Genomic DNA, 23,599 nt, shown 5'->3' on the forward strand with positions numbered 1-23,599 from the left:
AGATAATAATAGTTAATATTTACCTGATGTTACTCTAAATAATCATTCAATTAACTTAATCCACAAACCAATCTTATGTGGATTACTATCCCTGTTTTATGGGTCAGAACACTGATGTGCAGAGAAGTGAAATAACTTGCCACTTACATAACAAGCAGATATGGGATTTAAATCCATGTGGTCTGACAACTAAGCCTAAGCAGTTCATCACTTCTTTATACTGTAGAGGATCTGTTTATTGATAATATTAATTTTTTCAAAACACAGGTTGCAACTACATGGTGGCAGACATCTGAGTATAAATTGGAGGACTGCATACATCCTCAATGATGGGGTTCATAAAATATTATAGTTCATATATTTTTACTTTTTGTTTTTACTTTTGATTTGATGCTTGAGACTCATACACAAAACCAGATAACCAGAGCAAACCACAACAGTTCTAAGTATATTTTATATTGTTTGTTAAGGTGATTTATATATACACCTAGTCTTTTTAAATCCTCTTTATTAGACTAAGCAAAATCAGGCACACATTAAAGCTGATCTGTCCGATATGGCAGCCACTTGCCAAATGTGGCTAAGTTAATTAAAGTTAAATAAAAGTAAAGTTCCAGTTCCTCAGTCACACTGCACCATTCCAGTTACTTAAGAGCTACATGTGGCTAGTAGCTGCTGTGTGGAACTGGGCAGAGCTGGAAAATTGACATCAGAGAAAGTTCTACTGGATAGCACTGTAGTAAGGCTGTATCTTTAGAGCGCCATTTTTCAAATGTTCATGTATTGGGGTTCTGGGATACCCTATGGGTGGATAACATTTACAGTATGACAGATGTTATCCTCATTCTGACACTTAAAGAATTCATAGTCCAATGGTCCCTTAGTTAATATTCCTTGCCTTGTCCCACATGATTCTCCAAGAAAGAATTTCTACTCTAGGCAAAGACTCGGCAAAAATTAATGTGATTTTCAAAATAGCCCAGGAGGCTATAGTAACTCCCCAACCTTTCTCCCTTAAATAAAAATGGAGGATTTAGCATTATAAGGCATATCAGAAAAGTCAAAACATAAAAGACCAAGATAAGTCTAGAGAAAAGTTGACTCTAGAGCAGCGGTTCTCAACCTGTGGGTCGCGATCCCTTTGGGGGTCGAACGACCCTTTCACAGGGGTCGCCTAAGACCATCGGAAAACACATATATAATCACGTATTATTTTTGTGATTAATCACTATGCTTTAATTATGTTCAATTTGTAACAATGAAAATACATCCTGCATATCAGATATTTACATTATGATTCATAACAGTAGCAAAATTACAGTTATGAAGTAGCAATGAAAATAATTTTATGGTTGGGGGTCACCACAACATGAGGAACTGTATTAAAGGGTCGCGGCATTAGGAAGGTTGAGAACCACTGTAAAAACAAGAAAAATAAATTTAAAAGTTCCAAATGATGGACTAAAAGAAGCTGAAAATATACCTAATAAAGAAAAGCCTGCCATGAAAAGAAAACCAGAATATAAAAAGAATCTACCAAATATTTTAAAAATATAATTTCTTGAATTAAAAATGAAATTTTGAATTGAATAATAGGTTTAATGACATTTCCCAAAATGTCAGACAGCAACAAGGCAAATAGAAACAAAATATGATTAAATGAAGGAGAGGCTTGGAAACCCTTTAAATGTCCAGTGTTCAATTGACAAGGTCTTCAGATAAAAAAGTAAAAGAAGGAGACAGGGAAGAAATTAGTAAAGACAAACTTGCCTGAACGCTAGAGACATAGGCCACTACAATGAAAGAACAAACACTGCTTATTACATCTCATGAAATTTCAAGGGGGAAATGTGTGTAAAGAGAGAGAAGAAACATAAAACGCGTTACTTACAGAGGAATGGGAATCAAACTTGCTTCAATCTGCTTGTCAACAACAATGGGCACTTGAAGACAAAGGAGTAATGTCTTTAAGAACCTAAGTAAAAGGATTTTTCAGTGTAGAATATTGGATCTAATCCAATTATTTAGACACAAGAGAAGTCATTTAAGTGACCTGTACATTTAGCTTCTTCTGTTTAGAAAGTTACAAAGGAATGTACTGTAACAAGGGAGACCATAAACCAAATGAATGCATAAACTTGACTATAAGAGATGCAACTCGGAGAGAGTAGGAGCAATCTATAGGATGAGGTGGCAGTAGGCAGAGTAATCAGAACAGGATAGAGTAGGAAGGCCAGAGGGGAGGGGAGGTGTCTTCAGAGGGAAAATAAGGTGCTTTAAGTAGGTTAGAGTAAGTTAAAGGTTTGAAGGACTTGAGGATACTTTAAAGCAGTGGTTCTCAACTTTCCTAATGCCGTGACCTTTTAATACAGTTCCTCATGTTGTGGTGACCCCCAATTTCATTGTTACAAATTGAACATAATTAAAGCATAGTGATTAATCACAAAAACAATATGTAATTATATATGTGTTTTCCGATGGTCTTAGACGACCCCTGTGAAAGGGTCGTTCGACCCCCAAAGGTGTCGTGACCCACAGGTTGAGAACTGCTGCTCTAAACTCTGATGAATCTCAGAGGGAAGATGGGTCAGGGGTAGGGAGAGATTAACCAAAGAAATTATATGCATATATGCATAACCCATGGACACAGACAATAGTTTGGTGAAGGTCTGGGGGTGTGTGCAGGGTGAAGGGGTCAATGGGGAGTAAAGGGGGACATCTGTAATACTTTCAACAATAAATATTTTTTTTAAGTCTCATGATAAATGGAGAAAAAAAGGAAAGGAAGGCAATTAGAAATCTAGGAAAAGAAAGAGCTGTAATAAAACACATATGGTCCAAATATAAAGCAACATCAAAAATGTAAAATATGAATTAGTCATTAGGGTTGGGAAAACCATCATCTTTCAATCTTGAAGCTAGGGCCTTTTCCTTATGAGTGACTCAAAAATTGCCAGTAAGATCTCACAAGATGAAATGCATGCTTGGAATAAAACAGCCAAAACAGTCTCCTAGAAACATTAGGTTTCATATTTAATATGAAAAAAATGTAGAATATCAATGATTTATTAGTATATAATAAATACATAATAACCCGGGCTTAAAGGCAAATAGATAACATAGAAAGTAGTTGCTAAACACTGATACTTATATATCAGAACACCTTTCATACTATTTCATTGCCTTTTAGGGTTTGTCATAGCATTAAAGGATCTGACATCAGCATTAAAGTTGGATCTGATAAGAGCAACAAGGACATGATGACATGATGTCTTAGTCAGCTTGGCTGCCATAACAAAATGCTACAGACTGGATGGCCTAAACAATAGAAATTTATTTTCTTACAATGTAGGAGGCTGGAACTCTGAGATTAGGGTTCCACCAGGCTTATTCTCTGGTGCAGGCTTTCTCCTTGGGTTCAGAGGCCCCCTTTTCACTGTGTGCTCACATGACCTCTTCTTTGTGGAGACATAGAAGGGTTGGGGAGCAGGTTCTCTGGTTTCTTCTTATAAGGGTACTAATACCATCAAGAGAGCCCCACCTTCATGACTTCATCTAACCTTAAATATTCCCCAAAGACTATCACTTTGGAAGTTAGGGCTGCAACCCAGGGCTTTTGGGGGGATGCACACATTCAGTCCATAAAACATGGGTTTAACATTTTCATATACCTATAACTTTAGAAGAAAAATAATACTAGTATCACTTTAAAATATGGAAATATTTAAAATCTAGTATTCTGTGAAACAGAGTGGAAATGGTGTTTAAGCATAATATTTGAAAACAATCAGAATTCCAGGTTCTCCTGTGAATCTTTCTTATTATTCTCAATCAGGTCTCCCCTTGATCTCCATTGGGAATTAATAAATATATACAATTTTCTGTACCCATCTGCTTAAGTTCCCAAATTATTATTTTCATTACAACCTTGAACCAACTATTTTTGTAAACTTGAGAACTAGCATTACTTTCATTATTCTGTTAGCAAATGGTTTGTTATTGGGAACATGCTGAGAATAATAGTTTAAAATATAAAATATAGTTGGTCAGATTATGAAAACTGAAGAGGTATATGGTGTGCCCTCAAGCTATAAGTCAATGTTACACTAGATGCAAAATACAGAGAAGTGAGACAAACAGCAAAATATTGGTTAGAAGTGATGCAGAGTGTTTTTCTTAGTGAAGGCACATAAGACCTGATGGCCTCCCATTTACCTGCTTTTCACTTTTGAGAAAAATTTGGCCTTGACTTCCATCCAAGGTTATGGTCTTGACCAATTTTCAGTGGTCTATTGTTCGGCAAGACAAATGCTAACTTCTCAGAAATGAGCCTTCCTAGCACAGTGGACCACACTATCCAAATCAATGGTTGGTCATCAGTGCATCTTTTGGATTAATTTATTACCAAAAGGGAAATGTGTGGAGGAAAAGGAGCTACATGCTAAAATTGACAAGCTCAGAGGAGGCCTGCATGATGGGCCTTACAAATTCAGAGACCTAAGGTAACCACATAGGTTGGGCTGAAATTAAACTTCCTGACTAAAAGCAAGTCATGGTGGGTAGTCATGTCCTAGGCCAGTATCTTCCTTTAAGAAGGTCCATCTTTACCGTAATTGAGCCTGTCTGTTGTCTTTTTTTTTTTTTTTAATCCTCACCCAAGGATATTTTCCATTGATTTTTAGAGAGTAGAAGAGAGAGGGAAAACAGAGAGAAATATCAGTGTGAGAGAAACACATCAATTGGTTGCCTGCTGCACACCCCCTGACCAGAGCCCCGCCAGGAAGGAACCTGCAACCTAGGTATGTAGTGTCCTTGACCAGAATAGAAACCTGAGACCTTCAGTCTGCAGGTCAAGGGTTTGTCCATTGAGCCAAACTGGCTAGGGCCTGTCTGTTGACTTTTTGCATATATGATAACATATCTTTGTAATGTCAGGGTAATTTGCTTTTTCCAGACCTACCAGAGCAGGAGACCACAGAACCCCTCATTATTATTGTTATCACTAGAGACCCGATGCACAAAATTCGTGCAAGAGTAGGCCTTCCTTCCCCCAGCTGCCGGCACTGGCTTCCCTCGCAGCCCGGGCTTAATCTGGAAGATCTTCCAGAAGGACGTCTGGAAGGGATGTCCGGTCTAATTAGCATATTACGCTTTTATTATTATAGATGTTAATTGTTAACTGTTAACTATTCTGTGCCCACCAATATAAAATTATGTGTTTATTTGTTCTACTTTTTATTCAATCCCAGAGATTTGCTCACTTTGCTTTCTCCTTCCTCCTAATCTACCACAAATGGATTTCATGTAACCCCCTTATGTCATCTCCTTTAATCCTAATGTATAAAATAAGGTGCAAAACTGTAAAAACAATAACAAATATGAAATATAAAATATATTTTGGAAGTTGATTTAAGAGAATGTTAATCTCTTTTAAAATTGTATTTTTAGAAATCAATCTATTTTGAAGCATAATTAGAGAAGAAACATAAATTTTAATATTAGATTCTTATGTAATTCAATGGGTACAATACACTTAATTATAGAATGAAAATAATTATTGAAGTTATAAATTAAAATAAGTATTGAAGTTATAAATTAAAATAAGTATTGAAGTTATAACTTTGTATTAAATAATGTTTTTGAATTAGAGTTGTTCATTACCTGTTAAAGTGCTTGCCAATTAAATATTCTTTTTAAAAATTTTTTAACTTTTATTAATTTCAGAGAGGAAGGGAAAGGGAGAAAGAGATAGAAACATCAATGATAAGAGAGAATCATTGATTGGCTACCCCTGCTTGCCCCCTACTGGGGATTGAGCCTGCAACCTGGGCCTGTACCCTTGCCGGAATCAAACCCAGGACCCTTCAGTGTGCAGGCTGATGCTCTATCCACTGAGCCAAACAGCCTAGATCTATACATTCTTTTATGCTATCCAAATTGTAGGGGAAAAAAGGGGACATATGTAATACTTTCAACAATAAAGATTGAAAAAAAAACACACAAATTGTAGAGGAGTAATTCTGCTAACTGCTAAATGGTTTGATCTTATTAATAATAAAACATACTTAGCAGGAATACTTCCTTATGAGGATAAATAAATTTAGGTGCATGTCAATTTACAGTCTATTGATAATTTTATTTTATAATTAAATTGTTATGACTGCTAACTTTTTTTGACCAAGATAGATCTGCTATTCTAGATCTAACCCTTAGTATGTCTGTGCTACGGGTTCCTAGCAAGGTATATATGTGTGAGATCAGGTTCCCTTTGATTTTGATGCTTTGACCTCTAAACCTAAGCCTTCTGTTAAGTAGTCTTTTCTTATTATGATTGTCTTGCTCTTTCTAGGAGATGATGCCAGGGAGGCAGTTAAACATGGTTTGGATGGGATCTTGGTGTCGAATCATGGAGCTCGACAGCTTGATGGGGTGCCAGCCACTGTGAGTTAGAGCAAATGCTGAGATTTATTTTCGGGTTTCTCATTTCCATCAAAATTTTGATCATCTCTGTGTCTACCTCCTCACTGTATATGTTTTTGAACAGTCAAGATAAAATATATGTAAATATAGGAGATATCAGATTTTAAGTTAGGGGTACATAATTACCTAAATTAGATAATTAGTCCAATATGCTTATTTGCAAACTAAAAAAAGTTAAATTATAAATCATTTGTGGTCAGGGATTACTCTTGTATTCATAGGTATACTGATAGGTATAATATAAATGAAAGTGCAAAAGAAATTATCCTATATAATAAAGAGGTAATATGCAAGTTAACCCCCATGCCCTCACAAGATGGCTGCCTACGACCAGGCCGGCAAGGGTGTAAGTGAGGGACGACCAAACGACAGAACAAGCAGGCTGCATGGGATGATCAGGCCGGCAGGGGGGTTAGTGAGGGGCGACCAAATGACTGAACAGCAGGCTGCTTGGGGCAACCAGGCCGGCAGGGTGATTAGAGAGGGATGACCAAATGACTGAACAGCAGGCTGTGTGGAGCAACCAGACCGGCAGGGGGTCCATGAGGGGCAACCAGGTCAGCAGGGGGAGCAGTTAGAAGTGGCTAGGCAGGCAGGGAGGGGGCAGTTGGGGGCGATCAGGCCAGCATGCAGAGGCAGTGAGGGGCGATCAGGTTGGCAGGCAGGTGAGCAATTAGGAGCCAGCGGTCCAGGATTGTGAGAGGGATGTCCAACTGCTGGTTTAGGGCCGATCCCCGGGATCAGGCCTAAACCAGCAGTTGAATATCCCCCAAGGGGTCCTGGATTGGAGAGGGTGCAGGGTGGGCTGAGAGGACCACCCCCCCTCCTCCAGTGCACGAATTTCATGTACTAGGCCTCTAGTTATAACATAAAAGTCCAAAGAAGAGGAGCTAACAGATAGTTGCGGTATTTGCAAAAGGCTTTGGTGGAATTTGAGATCATTGGTATAACTATGACAAGAAGTCAGAAGTAGGGAAAGACTGCATTTTCTTGTGGATATAGGGGTTCAAAGCTGTAGAGAAATGGTAGGTGGTTGGGAAAGGAGATGAAATCCTATGGCCCAGGTGAGGGGAGGTAGGCTGCAACCCAGATCAATCATCAGAATCTCTAGGGATGGGGAGCAGAGGCACCAGTAATATTTAAAGCTACCCAGGAGATTCCAATGTGCATCTGTGGTTTTTATACACTGTATACTCTGTGCTAGGCAAATTAGCGTCCAAAATGTATGCCAATAAAAGGGTAATACGCTAATTAAACCGGGTCGACCAGACATCTCCCGGATGTCCGAATTCCTTCCGGACAAAGCCACGGTGGTGGGGGCCGAGGCAGAGGTGGTTAGGAGTGATCAGGCTGGCAGGGGAGCAAGCAGTTAGAGGCGAGATCAGGCCGGCACAGGGGAGTAAGCAATTAGGGGTGAGATCAGGCTGGTGTGGGGGAGCAAGTAGTTAGGGGGTGATTAGGCTGCCAGGGGAGGGCAGTTGGAGGTGATCAGCCTGGCAGGGAGGGCAGTTGGGGTCAATCAGGCCGGCAAGGGAGGGCAGTTAGGTGGTGATCAGGGTGATCAGTCAGGCTGGCACAGGTGGTTAGGGGCAATCAGGCTGGCAGCAGGCGAGTGGTTAGGAGCCAGAGATCCTGGATTGTGAAGGGGATCCCAGATTGGAGATGGTACAGGCTGGGCTGAGGGACAGCCTCCCTCTGTGCACGAATTTTGTGCACCAGACCTCTAGTCTAGATATAAAAGTAAACCAAATTGGCTGGAAAAGTGTGGTACTGAGTTAAAACTATAAAGGAGAGCAGTTAACCCCAAGATCAATAGAGGCACTGGGGCAGATTTTGAGATCAAGAATTAGGGGCCCAGAAATAGGTAAAAAGTCATGAAGATAGACACATATCCTGGAGTGAATTTCATGGATCCATATCCAGAATGGGGTCAGGAGCTAGAGTGGGTGTGGTATTTAAAAGTAGTTATCTTCCATGTTGTCCATTTGTGGGAACTCGGCCACAATTCTTTTAGATGAGGCAATGGTTTTGCTGTTGCCTTGCACCTCTGCTCTGTCTCCATGTGGACCCCTGCTTTTAGAGGTGTGAGCCTAAATGTGGAATGGGCTATGTTTGGGGAATTTCAAGTAATCCATTTTGTTTGCAGTGTCTGGTTGGTGTGGACAGGTCAGGGAGGAGGATTTTCTTCCATATGAGGAGTCATTGGATATACAATAGAAGCGCCTTGATTTAGCAGCAATGAATCTTAGAAATTGGATTTTGGCACGACAGGAGGCAGGAAGATCAGTTAGGTGGCCAAGGGAAGAGAGAAGGGCCCGAATTACAACAGGGCAGAGGGCATCAATTTCTATTCTAAACCTTAGTTTTTCTCATTTGTTAAAGTTTAAACATCATTACATTATTTCTTTCGTGACTATACTTCTTTGGCTAATCTCTTCACCTTTTATCCTAAAATCTGATTTATTATAGGCAAAGTAAGCTAAGATTATGTAACAAAACTAAAAAAATATGTTTACCAAACCATTTGGATGGACTTTTCAGACCACCATCTCTGATCTGGACCACCATATGTATTTTCCCCCTTTTGTCAGAATCATTCAGTCATAGTTGCTATAATGAAAGCCTTTCATTGGGATGACCAGTTGATTCAAACAACTGGAAGTAGAATAGAATGAGTAATTTAGTCAAGTGGAAGTGGGTTATTGTTTTATTGAACTAGCAGGTTTGATTTAATTAAATCCATAGGCCTTAGAGCAGACTAAATGACTAGAAGGGATATTGGGTACACATATCTGTACTCACAGTTTTCCCTCAAACACTAGTGATAGAAACAAACCAAGTCTTTGCACACTGCAGGATTACACTGTCAAGACTTTCTTTTCTTTTAACTTTATTTTTATTGTTGACACTGTTACAGATGTTCCCATTCCCCCCCTGCCCCTTAGCCAACTCCACCCAGCCCCAGCCCTCCACCCCCTTCCCTCTGGCCTTCACCTCACCACTGTCTGGGTCTATGGATTATGCATATATGTCCTTTGGCTAATCTCTTCACCTTTTATCTCAAGTCTCCTCCACTCCCCTCCCCTCTGACAGCTGTCAGTCTGTTCCATGTATCCATGCCTCTGGTTCTATTTTGTTCATCACTTTATGTTATTATTTATTTATTTAAATTTATTTTTATTGTTGAAAGTATTACAGATGTCCCCTTTTTGTTCCCCATTGACCCCCCTCCACCCCACCCCCACGTCTCCGCCCCTAGGCCTTCACCTCACTATTGTCTGTGTCCATAGGTTATGCATATATGCATGTAAATTCTTTGGTTAATCTCTCCTCACCCCCACCCCACCCCACCCTCAACCTTGTTTTCAGCTCTTTCTGATTCAGCCTTACTTATCAGGGAGCCGTATTTTTAGGTGATTTTAAATGTTGCCTGCAGGTAAATAGAGGCGGAGAGCCTCCTCTGGGGAGGGAGGAGAAGCTGGTCACAGCTCCTGGCTTTTTTGCAGATTTATGCCTCTCTTATGTATGGAGACACTGACTTAGTGTGCGGGCCAAATTAAGTTTGTTTTCTAAAAATAAAATCTAAATCTGCTGAAATCAAATCTAACTAGATTTTAAGGGAAAAAATATCTAAATGGTGTGGTTTCTTTCCCTCTGGCTGAGGGGATATGGAAACTTATCTAAAAGGGCTTTTTGAGCTGTGGTCTCAGAGACTTCTAAGAAAAACAGTGACCCTCCCCTTTGCATGCTGTGCATGAGAGAGGAGTGCTTGCTTGAGTTTTGCCTCATAGAGTGAATTGAAGGCCCATGATGGTGAGAGAAATATGAGAAAGGATTCGGTTTACAGGAAGATGTTTTTCCCTCCGTATGTGGGTTTTGAGGTAAGTGGCAAAAGGCTTAGAGGAGGCTGTGGTGTAAGACTTTTCAGTAGATACACAGAAGGACTTGCTGTCCTGCAGATTATGTGACATCATAAGTCAGAGCTAAAGAGGCAGAGTGACGTCATGGGGGGAAGCAACGAAATAGGAGTCTAGAGTCATAGTTTCAAGTCCTTGTCTTGCCTTTTCTCAGGGGTGTGACCTGGGTGAGCAAGTTGCTTAAACTTTTCAGCTTGAGCTTCTTCAGCGTTTTGTGTTGATTGCAAAAAGGAAGCAGCTGGACTATATGATTTCTACATTTCTATAAATCACCAAGTTCCCTTGGATGGGAAATTCTTATCACTAAGAATCTTACTTCATTCAGTTTAATATCACACTATTGAGAACCCCTGCCAGATCTCTGCTATACCCAAAAGGCATTAAAAAGTAAGCTCATGTCGAGGTCCTTACCTGCAAGGTAATAATGTGACCACAACTGATCTTGAAGTAATTAGAGAACAATATGACAGAATCAAATCAATTTCCAAATTCTATAGTACTGAACATCGCAAATTGGGGTTTAAAGGTAGATTCTCTCGAGTCATTGAACCATAGCAGCATATTTCTTTTCAATTTTTGTTTTGATGCTAACGGGACCCAAATTTAAACTTATGAATATGCCATTCTTTTCTAGTGAAAATTTTAAACTCCAGAAGATTTTCTTAAAATAAGTATTTGGGTTGTTAAGTCAAGTGTTTCTTGATTCCTTGGGCTCTTCTATGAGATCTAAAATATTTTATTTTCCTTTTAAAAGAGATTCATGCAATTCTATCTTTGAGAAACAGTTGATGTATTAGTTAGCTTTTGCTGTGTAACTTACTGGCCAAAATTCAATAGCCATTTACTTATGTCACAATTTTGTGAGTTGGCAATTCAATCTGAGATTGTCTGGGACAGTGGTTCTCAACCTTCTGGCCCTTTAAATACAGTTCCTCATGTTGTGACCCAACCATAACATTATTTCCATTGCTACTTCATAACTGTAATGTTGCTACTGTTATGAATCGTAATGTAAATATCTGATATTCAGGATGGTCTTAGGCGACCCCTGTGAAAGGGTCGTTCGACCGCCAAAGGGGTCGCGAGCCACAGGTTGAGAACCACTGGTCTGGGAGGTTATTCTGGTGTTGGCTGGGCTCACTCCTATGCATCTGTGGTCAGCTGCTGGGTCTACTTGGACAGGCTGGTGTAGGCTGACATCAGCAGGAACAGCTTTTAATTGTCTAACATCTAGCACATTAGCTGAGCCAGTTCTCATGAGGTGGCAGACATCTGAGAGTAAGTGCAAGCACGCAAGGCCTCTTGGGACCTAGGCTTAGAACAGACATATTGTCGCTTCTCTCCTATTCTGTTGGTCACAAAGGCTAGTTTAAACTCAAGGGGTGAGGAAACTCTTCTGGTCATATTTCTCCCCTGTGATGGGAGGAGCTGAAATGTCACATTGCAAGGAAACGAAGACATTTTTGCAATTGCAAGTAAGCAGGGCTTGCCTATGTGGGCCAATGATTTTCTAAGTGGACTTAATAGAAACTCCCCAGGGATGCCTGACACAGTGTGATGGGCAAGCCAGAGAGTCAGGGAAGAATTTGTGGGCAGTGGCCTGGACTCCTTTGTTTTTCAACTCTGGTTTTGCTTGCTTTTGTTTATGTTCAATTGCTTTGGTTTAAAACCTTTAAAGGGTTCCAACCCTAAAATGTCAGAAATTAGGGCTATATTAATGGAGGCAACAGGAAGGGAGAAAGGCGAGAGCTCCCCGTGAGTGGGAGTTCTGGAGGAGCAGGAGCATCCTTGGGAGAGTGTGGCTTGAGTGGGAACGGCAAAGAGGTGTCCCTGTCCTTTGGATCCATGTGGGATTCTTCTTGCATCTCTGAGATTTTCTTTTCAGACTCTTTAAGCCACCCGGCATAGTGACTTGAATATACCAGGTCCTCAATAAAGTGTTTGATAAGTAGATGAATGGATGGGTGAATGAGCAATAGTACATTGGGATTTACCATATTTTTTTCTGTATATTAAACCCACTGGAGTTAAGGCCACAACTAGTTGTCTAAAGAATCACTAAGGAAAGAAAAGCTGAAATGAATGGTCTCTTAGATGTGTAGCAAGCCGAAAAGAAGGAAACATAACAGAGTCATAAAATAGTGGATTTGTCTACGATATTTATTTATTTAATCTCCCCTGATCAGAATTATTCTCTGAAATACTCAGTAAAATTGCAATAAAGGGGAAAAAAGGGAGGAGGAGGATAGAAATCCTCAGCAAACGAATAGAACAGACTTGTCCACAGACACATGCAACACCAATCGGGGTTCCTTTTTATAACCCAGGATTCACATTTAAATTATCCGTAACAGTTTCCTTTTAGGCCAGGCCGGGCATTGGAAATAACCTAAAGAGACTTGAGTTGCGTGACTTTGAAAATGTGTATTGAACCCGAGCTAGCTAATATTATTCTTTGGTTCTGGTTTCAAATGGGGAAATATGCTTAATTATAGCTTGCATCATCCCTTGGAAATTGTAGCATTTCTATGTTGATGTAACTTGCCTGACTGTAAAAGGAGGACTATGTATAGGTAAAGGGGCATATGTAAATGGATCCAAAGCATGTTTGGCAAGGCAGAGAAGCCAAAAGGGAAAAGAGGAAAATCACAGTCCTTGCCAAACATTTAGGGGCCGCACGCCAAATGCTGCCTTCACTTCCTCCAAATCTGTTGCCGGGTTTGGTCTTCAGCCTTTTACATAAAACTCTTTTTAAGTTTTGCCTCTAAAATTTTAGGGGTGAAGTGGGAAAAACTTCTGAGTGATTTCAGCACAATTATTTTGAGAAAAAACTGCACTTGAATGCATGGTAGCTTTTTCAGCATGCATTTTAAATAGGGTTTGGATTTAACTTTAGATTTAAATATGCTGGTATGAATGTGAATAATCTCTATAGATTTTGACCTGCAGGTCACCTTGGGAATTGTTTCCATTCCCAAGTGCAAAGATTTAGATCAAAGTAGCTGACAGTGTCAGCTATTAGCTATGAGCTATATTGGCGATTAGCCAACTATATTCACTATTGGCACGTGATGCTATAAAACAAGATTCCAAATTCAGTGTTTTAAACCAACAGTAATTTATTCCCATGAAACTCTGTGTGAACTGCAGCTCTGCTGATATGGACTGGGTACTGGTTAGGTGACTATGCTCCCAGTTTCAGGTCCAGTTGAGTTTGGCTGGGCTAGCCCTGCTTCCTGAATATTTATCCTGGGGCCTAAGGGGGAAGGAGTGACCAGGGGATTCTCCTCTCATGGCAAATGGCACAGGTGCAAGAGAAAGTTGAGACCCACGAGGGTGTTTAAGGCCTATGCCCAGAAATGACACTCTCCACCTTACATGCTATTTGTCAAAGAAGGTTGCAAGTCCAAGGCCAACATCAAGGACTGGGCAAGTGCACTGAATTAGTTTTTTCTTTTTAGTGGGAAATTGCAAAGTTGCCTTGAAAAATAAGTGAGTTCAGAGTGGTGTGAAAGATCCGGAACAATGATGCAATTTACCAGATCAACCTCTATGAGGATCTTGTGTTCTCTAGTGATGATATAAGCTCATTATCAATTGCCAATCAAGATGAGAACCTTCAAGGTGCATGTGGTCATATCCCTTTAAAAGCAAGAAAGATATTTTCACCCAAGCCAATTAGCTTAGTGGATAAAGCGTCTGCCTACGAACTGAAGGATCCCAGATTTGATTCTCATCAAGGGCACATACCTTGGTTGCAGGATCAATCCCAGGCCCTGGTCGGGGCGCATGTGGGAGGCAACCAATCGATGTGTCTCTGCCACATCAATGCTTCTCTCTCTGTCTCTCCCTCTCCCTTCTACTCTTTCTAAAAATCAATTGAAAAATATCCTAGGGTGAGAATTAAATACACACACACACACACACACACACACACACACATATCTATCTTCTATATATATATAAAAGGCTGACCACCAGGGTGTGGCGCAGAACATGGCGGGCAATCAGCGGCAGCAGGGCGCTGAGGGAGCGAGGGTAGGAGGAGGCGAGGAGGTGGGGAGGTGGGGGGAACCACGTGGTGGCAGTGTGCGGGTGGCGAGGGGAGGAGGAGATGGGGAGGTGGGGAGGCAGAGAACCTGATGGGCCCTGATTGCAGGCCAGGCCTAGGGACCCTACCTGTGCACAAATTTCGTGCACTGGGCCTCTAGTATATATAAAAGTCTAAGCAATTGAACAACCAAACGACCAAAAGACTGGTCACTATGACACACACTGACCACCAGGGGGCAGACGCTCAATGCAGGAGCTGCCCCCTGGTGATCAGTGCGCTCCCACAGTGGGAGTGCTGCTCAGCTGACCGCCAGGTGTCAGACGCCAGGCTCACGGCTGGCAAGCACAGCTGCGATGGCACAAGCCTCTCCCACCTCCATGACAGCACTACTGAGCAGCAGCAGCAGGTGCAGCGGGGCCAGGATTGCCTGGCCTGGGCTCGGGGTCCTCCCCAGCTGCCTGCCACTTCGTGCACTACTACATCCCTTGGGGGATGTCGGACTGCCAGTTTCTGACATCCCCTGAGGGGTCCTGGATTGAAGGGTGCAGGCCAGGCTGAGGGATTTGTGCACTGGGCCTCTAATATATATATATGTAATTTATTTATTTACTTATTTATTTTTTCATGGAGACCTATGAACTGGGAGGTCACAGTTTGGTGCCCAGTCGGGGCACATACCAGAGTTGTGGGGCTCAGGCCCCAGTGTGGGGTGTGCAGGAGGGTGGGGGTGGCTGGTCAGTGGTTCTCTCTCATCATTGATGTTTCTATATCTCTCTCCCTTTCCCTTCCTCTCTGAAATCAATAAAAATACATTTTAAAATAATAATAAAATAAAATTAGGTTTATATTTTTAAAAATCATGATTTTTGGCCCTGAACAAGTAGCCCAGTTGGTTAGAGCATCATTCCAATACTCCAACGTTTTGGGTTTGATCCCAGTCAGGGCACATACAAGAATATACTGATGCATGCATAAATAGGTGGAACAGCAAAAATTGATTTCTCTCTCTCTCCCTTCTTTTCTCTCTATAAAAATCAATAAAAAAATAAAATAAAATCGTGATCTTTGAATTTGAATATCAGGAACAGAAAAAATATTGTGGTTTCTGACAGAAAAGAAGCTACCCAATTCCAAATGTAGTTTGTTGTTGTTGTGTTTTTGTTTGTTGTTTATTTGTTTTAGTTACTAGCATTTGCACCACTTTTATTTCAGGGGGACTTTACTGTTGATTCCAAATCTACTTAGCTTCTTTTACTCTGAGCCCTAGTCAGATGGTCAGTGGGCTGTGGGTGTTGAGTGGGGAAACAGTGCATCATGCAGAGTATTGTCTCATAATTGACCTCTTCTTTCCACAGATTGATGCTCTGCCCGAAATCGTGGAGGCCATTGAAGGGAAGGTGGAAGTCTTCCTGGATGGGGGTGTCCGGAAAGGCACTGATGTTCTGAAAGCTCTGGCCCTGGGAGCCAAGGCTGTGTTTGTGGGGAGACCAATCATTTGGGGTTTGGCTTCCGAGGTAATTGGAGGACAAATAAATAAATACATAAAACAGGATAACTCAACAGTGAAATAAGTACATGAAACAAGCCAGAATGACTTATCCAAAAGATCTGTATCTCTTCCTTGCTTAGGGAGAGAAAGGTGTTCAAGATGTCCTTGAGATACTAAAGGAAGAATTCCGGTTGGCCATGGCTCTGAGTGGTAAGATTTGTATTTGCAATTTACAACCTTTTTTTTTTATAAGTATCTTTTTGTCGATTTCAGAGAGAAAGGGAGGGGGAGAGAGAGATAGAAACATCAATGATGAGAGAGAATCATTGATTGGCTGCCTCCTGCACATCCCACATTGGGGAACGAGCCCGCAACCCGGGCATGTGTCCTGACCGGAAATTGAACTGTGACTTCCTGGTTCATAGGTCAACACTCAATCACTGAGCTACACTGGTTGGGCTACAACTTTCTTTTCTTCCAGTGGTCATTAAGGCAAGGCTCCTTGGTGGGGAGAAGTGAATTTGAGGGGTAAGGAGATGGAATTATTTTGGGCTGTAATTAAATTTAAGTCAGCTCCATATTTATAGCTCTAGTGCCATGCACCCTCTGAACTAAGGAACTCTGCAGAGTGCACAGTCTGTAACACTCACTTAGCCTCTATGAAAGTCTTTTCGGGATATTTGGGTAATGATGAGTACATTCAGGGTGAATGCTACATCATACTCTTCCTCACTTCATAGCACATGAACAATAAATCTAACTGGTGAGGCAACACCTGTACTTGGATGTCTAAGTGGCGTCTCAGACTCTACCTGTTCAAAACTAAACTGCTAACTTTTCCTATTAAAACTTGCTTCACCTGCAGACTCTCCAATCTCAGGTCGCATTATCACCATTGTTTCAGGTGCTCAGATGAAAAATCTCAAGTCATTCTTGACTTTTCTTTTGCCTCACACCCCTACATCTGCAGAGGCTCCATCTGAAAAATGTAATCAGAATCTGACCTCACCTACCACCTCCACTGCCATCACTCCGGCCAGAGCCTTCATCATCTCTCTTCACCGTGGATATTCCGATAGTCTCTCTGTGTATCCTTCCCATAATTCCTCTCCCCTTGCGACTTACATGTCTGTCTGTCTATCCTTGCCTACATCTTCCTCCAAGCCCATTCTGATCACAGTAGTCAGATTATTTCAAATCATGTCACTCTTCTCAACAGAATGCCCACCTGTTCCGGGTTTATTCAGAGTAAAGGCCAATGGTGTATAAAGCCCTATGCGGTTTGACCTCTCTCACCTCTCTGACCTCAACTCCTGCTACTGTCACCATTGCTTATTCTGCCCAGGGTTCGTTTATCTCCCGGCTGTTCCTTGGCTATGCCAGACATGTTTCAGCCTTAGGGCTCTTCCCCCAGATATTTACATGGTTGATTCCTTCACACCCTTCAAGTCACACTTACACTGCACTTTCTCAAAGGGCCCCATCCTGACCACCCTATTTAAAATGGCAACTTGCTCTCTGCCCACCCACTCAGCTTCCAGTTTTCTTTCCCTATCATTCTTTCATTATTTTATCATAGCACCTATCACCTTCTATAGATCATTTATCTTATGATTTATTTTTTAAGTTATATGCATTATGTAGCATTTCTTTCCTCTCTAGAATGTAAGAAACACAAGGCAGCGATCTTTGTCTATAGTCTTTACTGCAGTATTTCTAGTGTGTAGAGCAGTGCCTGGCACATAAACAATATTTGCAGAATGAATGAATAAATAAAAAAGCAGCATTATTACTAGAAACTGTTTTGGATTTGACTCAGATGGACCTCTACATGCAAAGAATGACCTTGAGTTAATTATCAACTCCCCAACTTTTGAAGGTAATGAGGGCTTCCTTTTCTGTGATCCATATCACCCTGATTGTCTATGTAGACAGACTCCCCAAGATCAATGGTCTACTCACTACTGTGCTGAGCCTGTGTGGACACAGCCTCAGTGAGAAGAATGCCATTCTGTGAATCCTCATTCTGCATTTTAATTTGCTACAGACACATCCTAAAAGAGAGCTTTCAGCCACTGGCTCTTTATTAAATGTGGCAGAAAGAATATACTCTTTGTGTTAATAAAAATATGTGCCAGTCATTTTGTGTTAAGGACTGTTTAGGTAATAAAAATGGTCTCATGCCACATAAGATTTGGCAAGGCTACCTTGAATCATAAACCTTACATTTGTCAAGTTTTACATTCCTTGGGAAAACGATTACCTGCCTGATTATTATTGCATTCATTTCATATTAAATGTATGCATTATTTTTTCAGGGTGCCAGAATGCGAAAGCCATCGACAAGACATTGGTGAGGAAAAATCCTTTGGCCCTTTCCAAGATCTGACAGTGCACAATATTTTCCCATCTGTATTATTTTTTTTTCCAGCATGTATTACTTGACAAAGAGACACTGTGCAGAGGGTGACCACAGTCTGTAATTCCCCACTTCGATACAAAGGGTGTCGTTCTTCTCCAACAAAATAGCAATCCCTTTTAGTTCATTGCTTTTGACTTTTCAATGGGTGTCCTAGGAACCTTTTAGAAAGAAATGGACCTGCATCCTGGAAATATATTAACTGTTAAAAAGAAAACATTGAAAATGTGTTTAGACAACGTCATCCCTTGGCAGGCTAACGTGCTGAAAAACAAAAGATATCCTTTGGTAAACTTGAAGGTAGCTAATGCTGAGGTGAAAAGATAATGATCACACTGTTTATTAGCCTGCATTGTGTTTAGATATCCTTAAAACTCTGTTTTTAAATTATAAGCTTAGGTTCCAAAGGTTCAACATGCCTGGGAGTCTTGGATTCACAATACTGACGAGGTAGCACTTGATAGAATTGGGATGAGTGGGTGGTAATTTGTGATTTTCTAGATACTTTTTTAATACCCTGAGCTGGGCTACTTCTTTGAATGTAGATTTTCATTCCCATCCTCAGTGTCTGAATATATCTGAATATTTTGTGATATACATTGCTTTCTAACCAGAAAGAAATAAAATATTATTTTGAAAAGACTATATCTGGTCCATTTGCAACAATATGGAATTTAACCATTTTACTTTCTTAATGCTAATTGGTTCCCTATTCCTCCATGCATGCTGCATTATTTCTCATACCGTCTAGTTCCTCTTCTTTATTCTCTCGCTTCTTTCCATCACAACCGTGTGCAAACCCAGCTACATTATTTGTGAGGATCATGCCCAATGAAAATGTCAGTCCCTTGTTAAAAAGTAAGAAAAAGCTTTTTCTTTCTTCTACAGTTTTTCTCTTAATCTGTCATGGTATCTTTTATTTGCCATTTAATGCCACATTTCCTTGGGCACGGGGATATGCACAGGGCGAGTGCAGACCCTCACAGGTGCCTGGGACACGATCCTGTGACCTGCCCCAACTCTTCTCAGTACAGGTCCAGGACCCTTGAGGTAGAGGGTGGCTTTGTCACTGGGTGAGAAAGAAGCCAAGGACTCATTCAGGGGAGGTGAGGAGATGGTGGGAGATGAGACAATTGTGAACCTAGGCTCCAGGTCCCCAGCTTATCTCTTTGGTTCATTATAAAAAATGAACTCAAAGATGAAATTATTAAGAATTTTAAGCCAACAGCCACAGAACATTAAACCCAGGCATGAGGCCCCTTTTTTAGTGTGGAGTCCTGTGCAGCTTCACGGGTTGCCCACAGAGGCCTGGTCACGTGACTTTTAGATTTATCCCCAAACCAGTCATATGATGGATTATAGGTGGACTTGGTAGTCAGTGTAATTTTGAGATTGATTTTTCACCATCCCCTGGTTGTTCCACCACTGTGAAGTACTGAGTGAAACAAATGAGAAAAATACTGCCTTAAAATAAGATCATTATATTATGTCTTATTGTTTTACTAGAGACCTGGTGCATGGGATTCGTGCACTGTTGTGGGGGTGGCCTGTGGGGATCGGCCTGCTGTGGGAGCACTGCTCATCCCGGTCAGCCCAGCAGCGCTCCCACTGTGGGAGCACACTGACCACCAGGGGGCAGTTCCTGCACTGAGTATCTGCCTCTTGGTGGTCAGTGCACATCATAGCGACTGGTCGTTCTGGTCATTCCGCCATTCGGTCGCTGGGCTTTTATTATATAGGATTATTAAGGATCTCACTTTCTTTGTCTCTCTTTCTTTAAATGCTAGAAATTTCATAAATACTATGATGGACACAAACATTGATCTTTTGTTCTGAAATTATATTTAAATATGATAAAATAGAATTGTTTAATCTTCTAAAAAGAAATAGTTACCTCTTCATGTTTTGCTCAAGCAGAAAGAAGGAATATCCCTGTCATATCATGTAACTATTTCATGTTTTTTGAAGTAATATTAATAAATTAATAGGTATGTAATAAGCACCTCTGATTTCCCCAACTGGATTTAGAAACGACTTTTCTGTTGGCAAAGAACACTCACTCTAGTTACACTGGAGTATGTGGTTGGATGGTGACGTGCTAAAAAGCTGGTAACTTCCCAGCAAATGGAGCTCCACATATGGTCTTTTAAGTAAATTTTATGCAAGTTACATGAAAATAGGATTAATGGTCTTAATTTGTGAATTTCTAGATGCTTTTATGGCCCTCTGAGAGCCATGCTCCCTCCTGGAATGTAGATTTCCTTTTTTTTTTTCATCAGAGTTGCAATATAACTGAATGTTTTGTAATCTGTATTGTTTCCATAGTCAAACTGATGTAAAGTTGTCTTTACCTTTTTGGGGAGTGTTTCCCGTCCAGTTGTAGCAATGCTAAATCCGAAACTATCTGGTAGCTAAAACAGGGATGGCATGTGTGAGTTGCACATCATTTCTGGGGATTTTTTTTACTTGAAGTTGATAGAAATGCTTTGAGAAAGCCATCCGATTTTCCTGTGTTTTAGTTTGTTGAAATAGGTTGAGGGAGGGGTTGTAGGGCCGGGACAGTTAATGCAGGCCAAGTCTGCTTTTCTTGTATGTCGTTCAACATGTGTAGTGCTCCAGAGTAGTGTTTTTCAGCCCGTGGACTCATTATAGTCACTGGGGGGCATGTTGAAGCAGATTTCTGGGCCCCTCCTATAGATTCTGATTGAGCAGGTATGGAGTGGGGCCTGACATGGTCCCAGGTGAGGCTGATACTGCTTGTCTGGGCATCATACTTTGAGAACCACTGGTCTAGCCTAGAGTAAGGAGCATCAGATCAGATTTGCTAGTAATGAGCTATAGAAATGATCCCTGAAAATATAAAAAGCTGTGGTCCATTGACACAATGGAATACTTACTGCTCAACTGTAAAAAAGAAGAAAATCTTACCTTTTGTGACAGCATGGATAGATGTGGAGAGTGTTATGCTAAGTGAAGTAAGCCAGTAAGGAAAGACAAATACCATGCGATTTCACTCACATGTGGAATCTAATGAGCAAAATAAACAAACAAAATAGAAATAAAGATTTGCAATGTTGGAGAATAATGTTGTCAATATTGAGCAGGTCATGTTAAACATGGTTGTTGTCCACGTCTAGCCCATGAGTCACAAGTTCCCCAGGCTTATAACATCTTATCCTCACAGGTGTTTCTCTCATGGCTAAAATCACTCTTATGCACTTACCTAGAAGCATGCCTGAGACCTAGCAGTGATGGGTGACTGCCAACGGCATTTGCCAGAATCTCTTTTGTGTATATTTGCTTATATTCTGCTACCAGGAAGAATGTGGGTGTGAGATAAACTTGCTTCTTTCCACCAGGTTTGGGGTGCCCATGTTCCCAGGCCTGCAGGAATGAATTAAATGGTATTGACTGCATCTGTGTCATTGCTGTTTTAGTCATTCATGTGTTTATCTTGTCAAAATATTGGCAATTGTGACATAGCTTTAGAGGGCTGTGGTGGTTAGTATAACATGAAAGGAAGTTGTGGCTTACTCTCAAACAGGGAGAAAAGACTTTTCATTGTCAAATGTATAATTTATTTACTGTCTGATTGACTGTATTGCATATCAGTTGCATAGCAACAGAACAAAGTTTGTCTGTTTAGGAAAGTCTGAAGGTTGCTTATAACATAAAGACAGAAGATGCTTTCTGAACTTCCATTTGCTTCAAAGTGTACTCTGTCACACGCCAATTATAGAACGACACCAGGATGAGAATTTATTTTAAATAATATAAATGTTAACTCAAATGATAGAAGCTATTATTATGTACTTATCGGATGGAAGCTCTTATCTGTTTTAAAAGATGCAATTTCCTGCCCTTATTCAAATCTAACTTGAGCAACACTTATCTTCTTTCCTCCCTAATGTGGTTGGAGAAATAAAGAATGCTTCTTTTTATTCAGTTTTCAGTTTCTCTACTGAAATTTTTCTGAAGATTATTTTAGGTAATGAGCATAGGTTCAGTTGAAAATTTTCCAGGAGCTTCTGAGCACGAAGAGTTGTGTGACCCTGAATAATGCCAAAACAAGGGCTGGAATTCAAGTGAGCAATAAATTTGATTTTGTTTGTTCCTTTGATTCAGCATCATTGGGGAAAAGATTCTGGCTTGGTTTCCTGCCTTTATTTTCTGGTTAGATCATCTACCTTTAAAGCTGTTTAACCCTACCTCCCATCCCCCCCCCCCCCCCCCCCATTATGGTCGCAGTCTTTAGTCTGTTTCTAACAGTGGGAACTTCTTATTGAGTCATTTATGATAATGTCCTCCCTTACTACCTCACTAAAGAGAAGTGAAGGCCAATCTTCCTGAAAGCATTGGGTTAGGTTTCTGAAGATCTGAGTGACTAGCTGGGTGAACCATTATTTCCCCTTATGACCCTCAGATTCTCAGCTCTGAAATGAGGACATAGCATAGTGAAATATGTAAGAATATATCGTGAATTATACATCAACATTTAAAGTCTTATTCAAAGAATTATTATCAGGAGAGATAGTATAACAAGTTCCACTATGTACTTTTTTTTACAGTACTTATTTAAGAAAATAAACTGATGAACAAAATAGATCCAGAGACATAGAAGCATGGAATAGAATGAGGAATCTCAGAGGGAAGGTGGAGGAGGGTGGTGGGTGGGAAGAGATCCACCAAAGAACTTTAATGCATATATGCATAACCCATGGACTCAGATAACAGGGTGGTGGAGGCCTGCGGTGGGGACCGGGGCCAGGCTATAAGGGGTCAAAGGGAGAAAAAGGGGGAAATGTGTAATACTTTCAGCAATGAAGATTTAAAAAAATTCAAGCAATTCACAGAATAAAAACAAAAATCACCACAGATTTTACTACATAGAGATCATTGTTATTTGTATCAGGTGAATATGATTTCCGATATTGCTACATGTGTGTAATAAATAGCAGTTGTATATATAGATAGAAATGGCTTTACTGAAATAAACTATACAATAAATGTTACATTTAAGTAAAATATGCAATTTAGTTTTACTTGAATTTAGTAGAAGATAAAGTAAAATTGAAGAAATTCTTAAAATTAAGGTAAATGCTTCTTTGAAAAAGAAATATAGCTTAAAAGTACCTGCACATTGTATTTATTTATTTATTTTTCTTTAACAAGTAGTTGAGTTTATTTATTTATTTTATATATATTTTAAATTTATCTTTATTGTTGAAAGTATTACAGAT

At 40.4% G+C, this 23,599-nt stretch overlaps 1 protein-coding gene across 1 annotated transcript in view; it reads left to right on the top strand.

Moving 5' to 3' along the window:
* The window catches only part of HAO1 (hydroxyacid oxidase 1), a 61,613-nt gene extending 42,611 nt beyond the window's left edge, over positions 1–19,002 (top strand). Inside the window, exons 5-8 of the mRNA XM_070421445.1 lie at positions 6,350–6,441; positions 15,807–15,965; positions 16,081–16,150; positions 18,259–19,002. Of these exons, the coding sequence (XP_070277546.1) occupies positions 6,350–6,441; positions 15,807–15,965; positions 16,081–16,150; positions 18,259–18,329 (392 nt within the window). The 3' untranslated portion in view covers positions 18,330–19,002. The remainder of the gene's footprint in view (positions 1–6,349; positions 6,442–15,806; positions 15,966–16,080; positions 16,151–18,258) is intronic.
* Positions 19,003–23,599: the final 4,597 nt, after the last annotated feature.

The sequence above is a fragment of the Myotis yumanensis genome, unplaced genomic scaffold (genome assembly GCF_028538775.1).
Source record: "Myotis yumanensis isolate MYYU_CA2020_CCGP unplaced genomic scaffold, mMyoYum1.0.hap1 SCAF_7, whole genome shotgun sequence".
NCBI lineage: Eukaryota > Metazoa > Chordata > Mammalia > Chiroptera > Vespertilionidae > Myotis > Myotis yumanensis.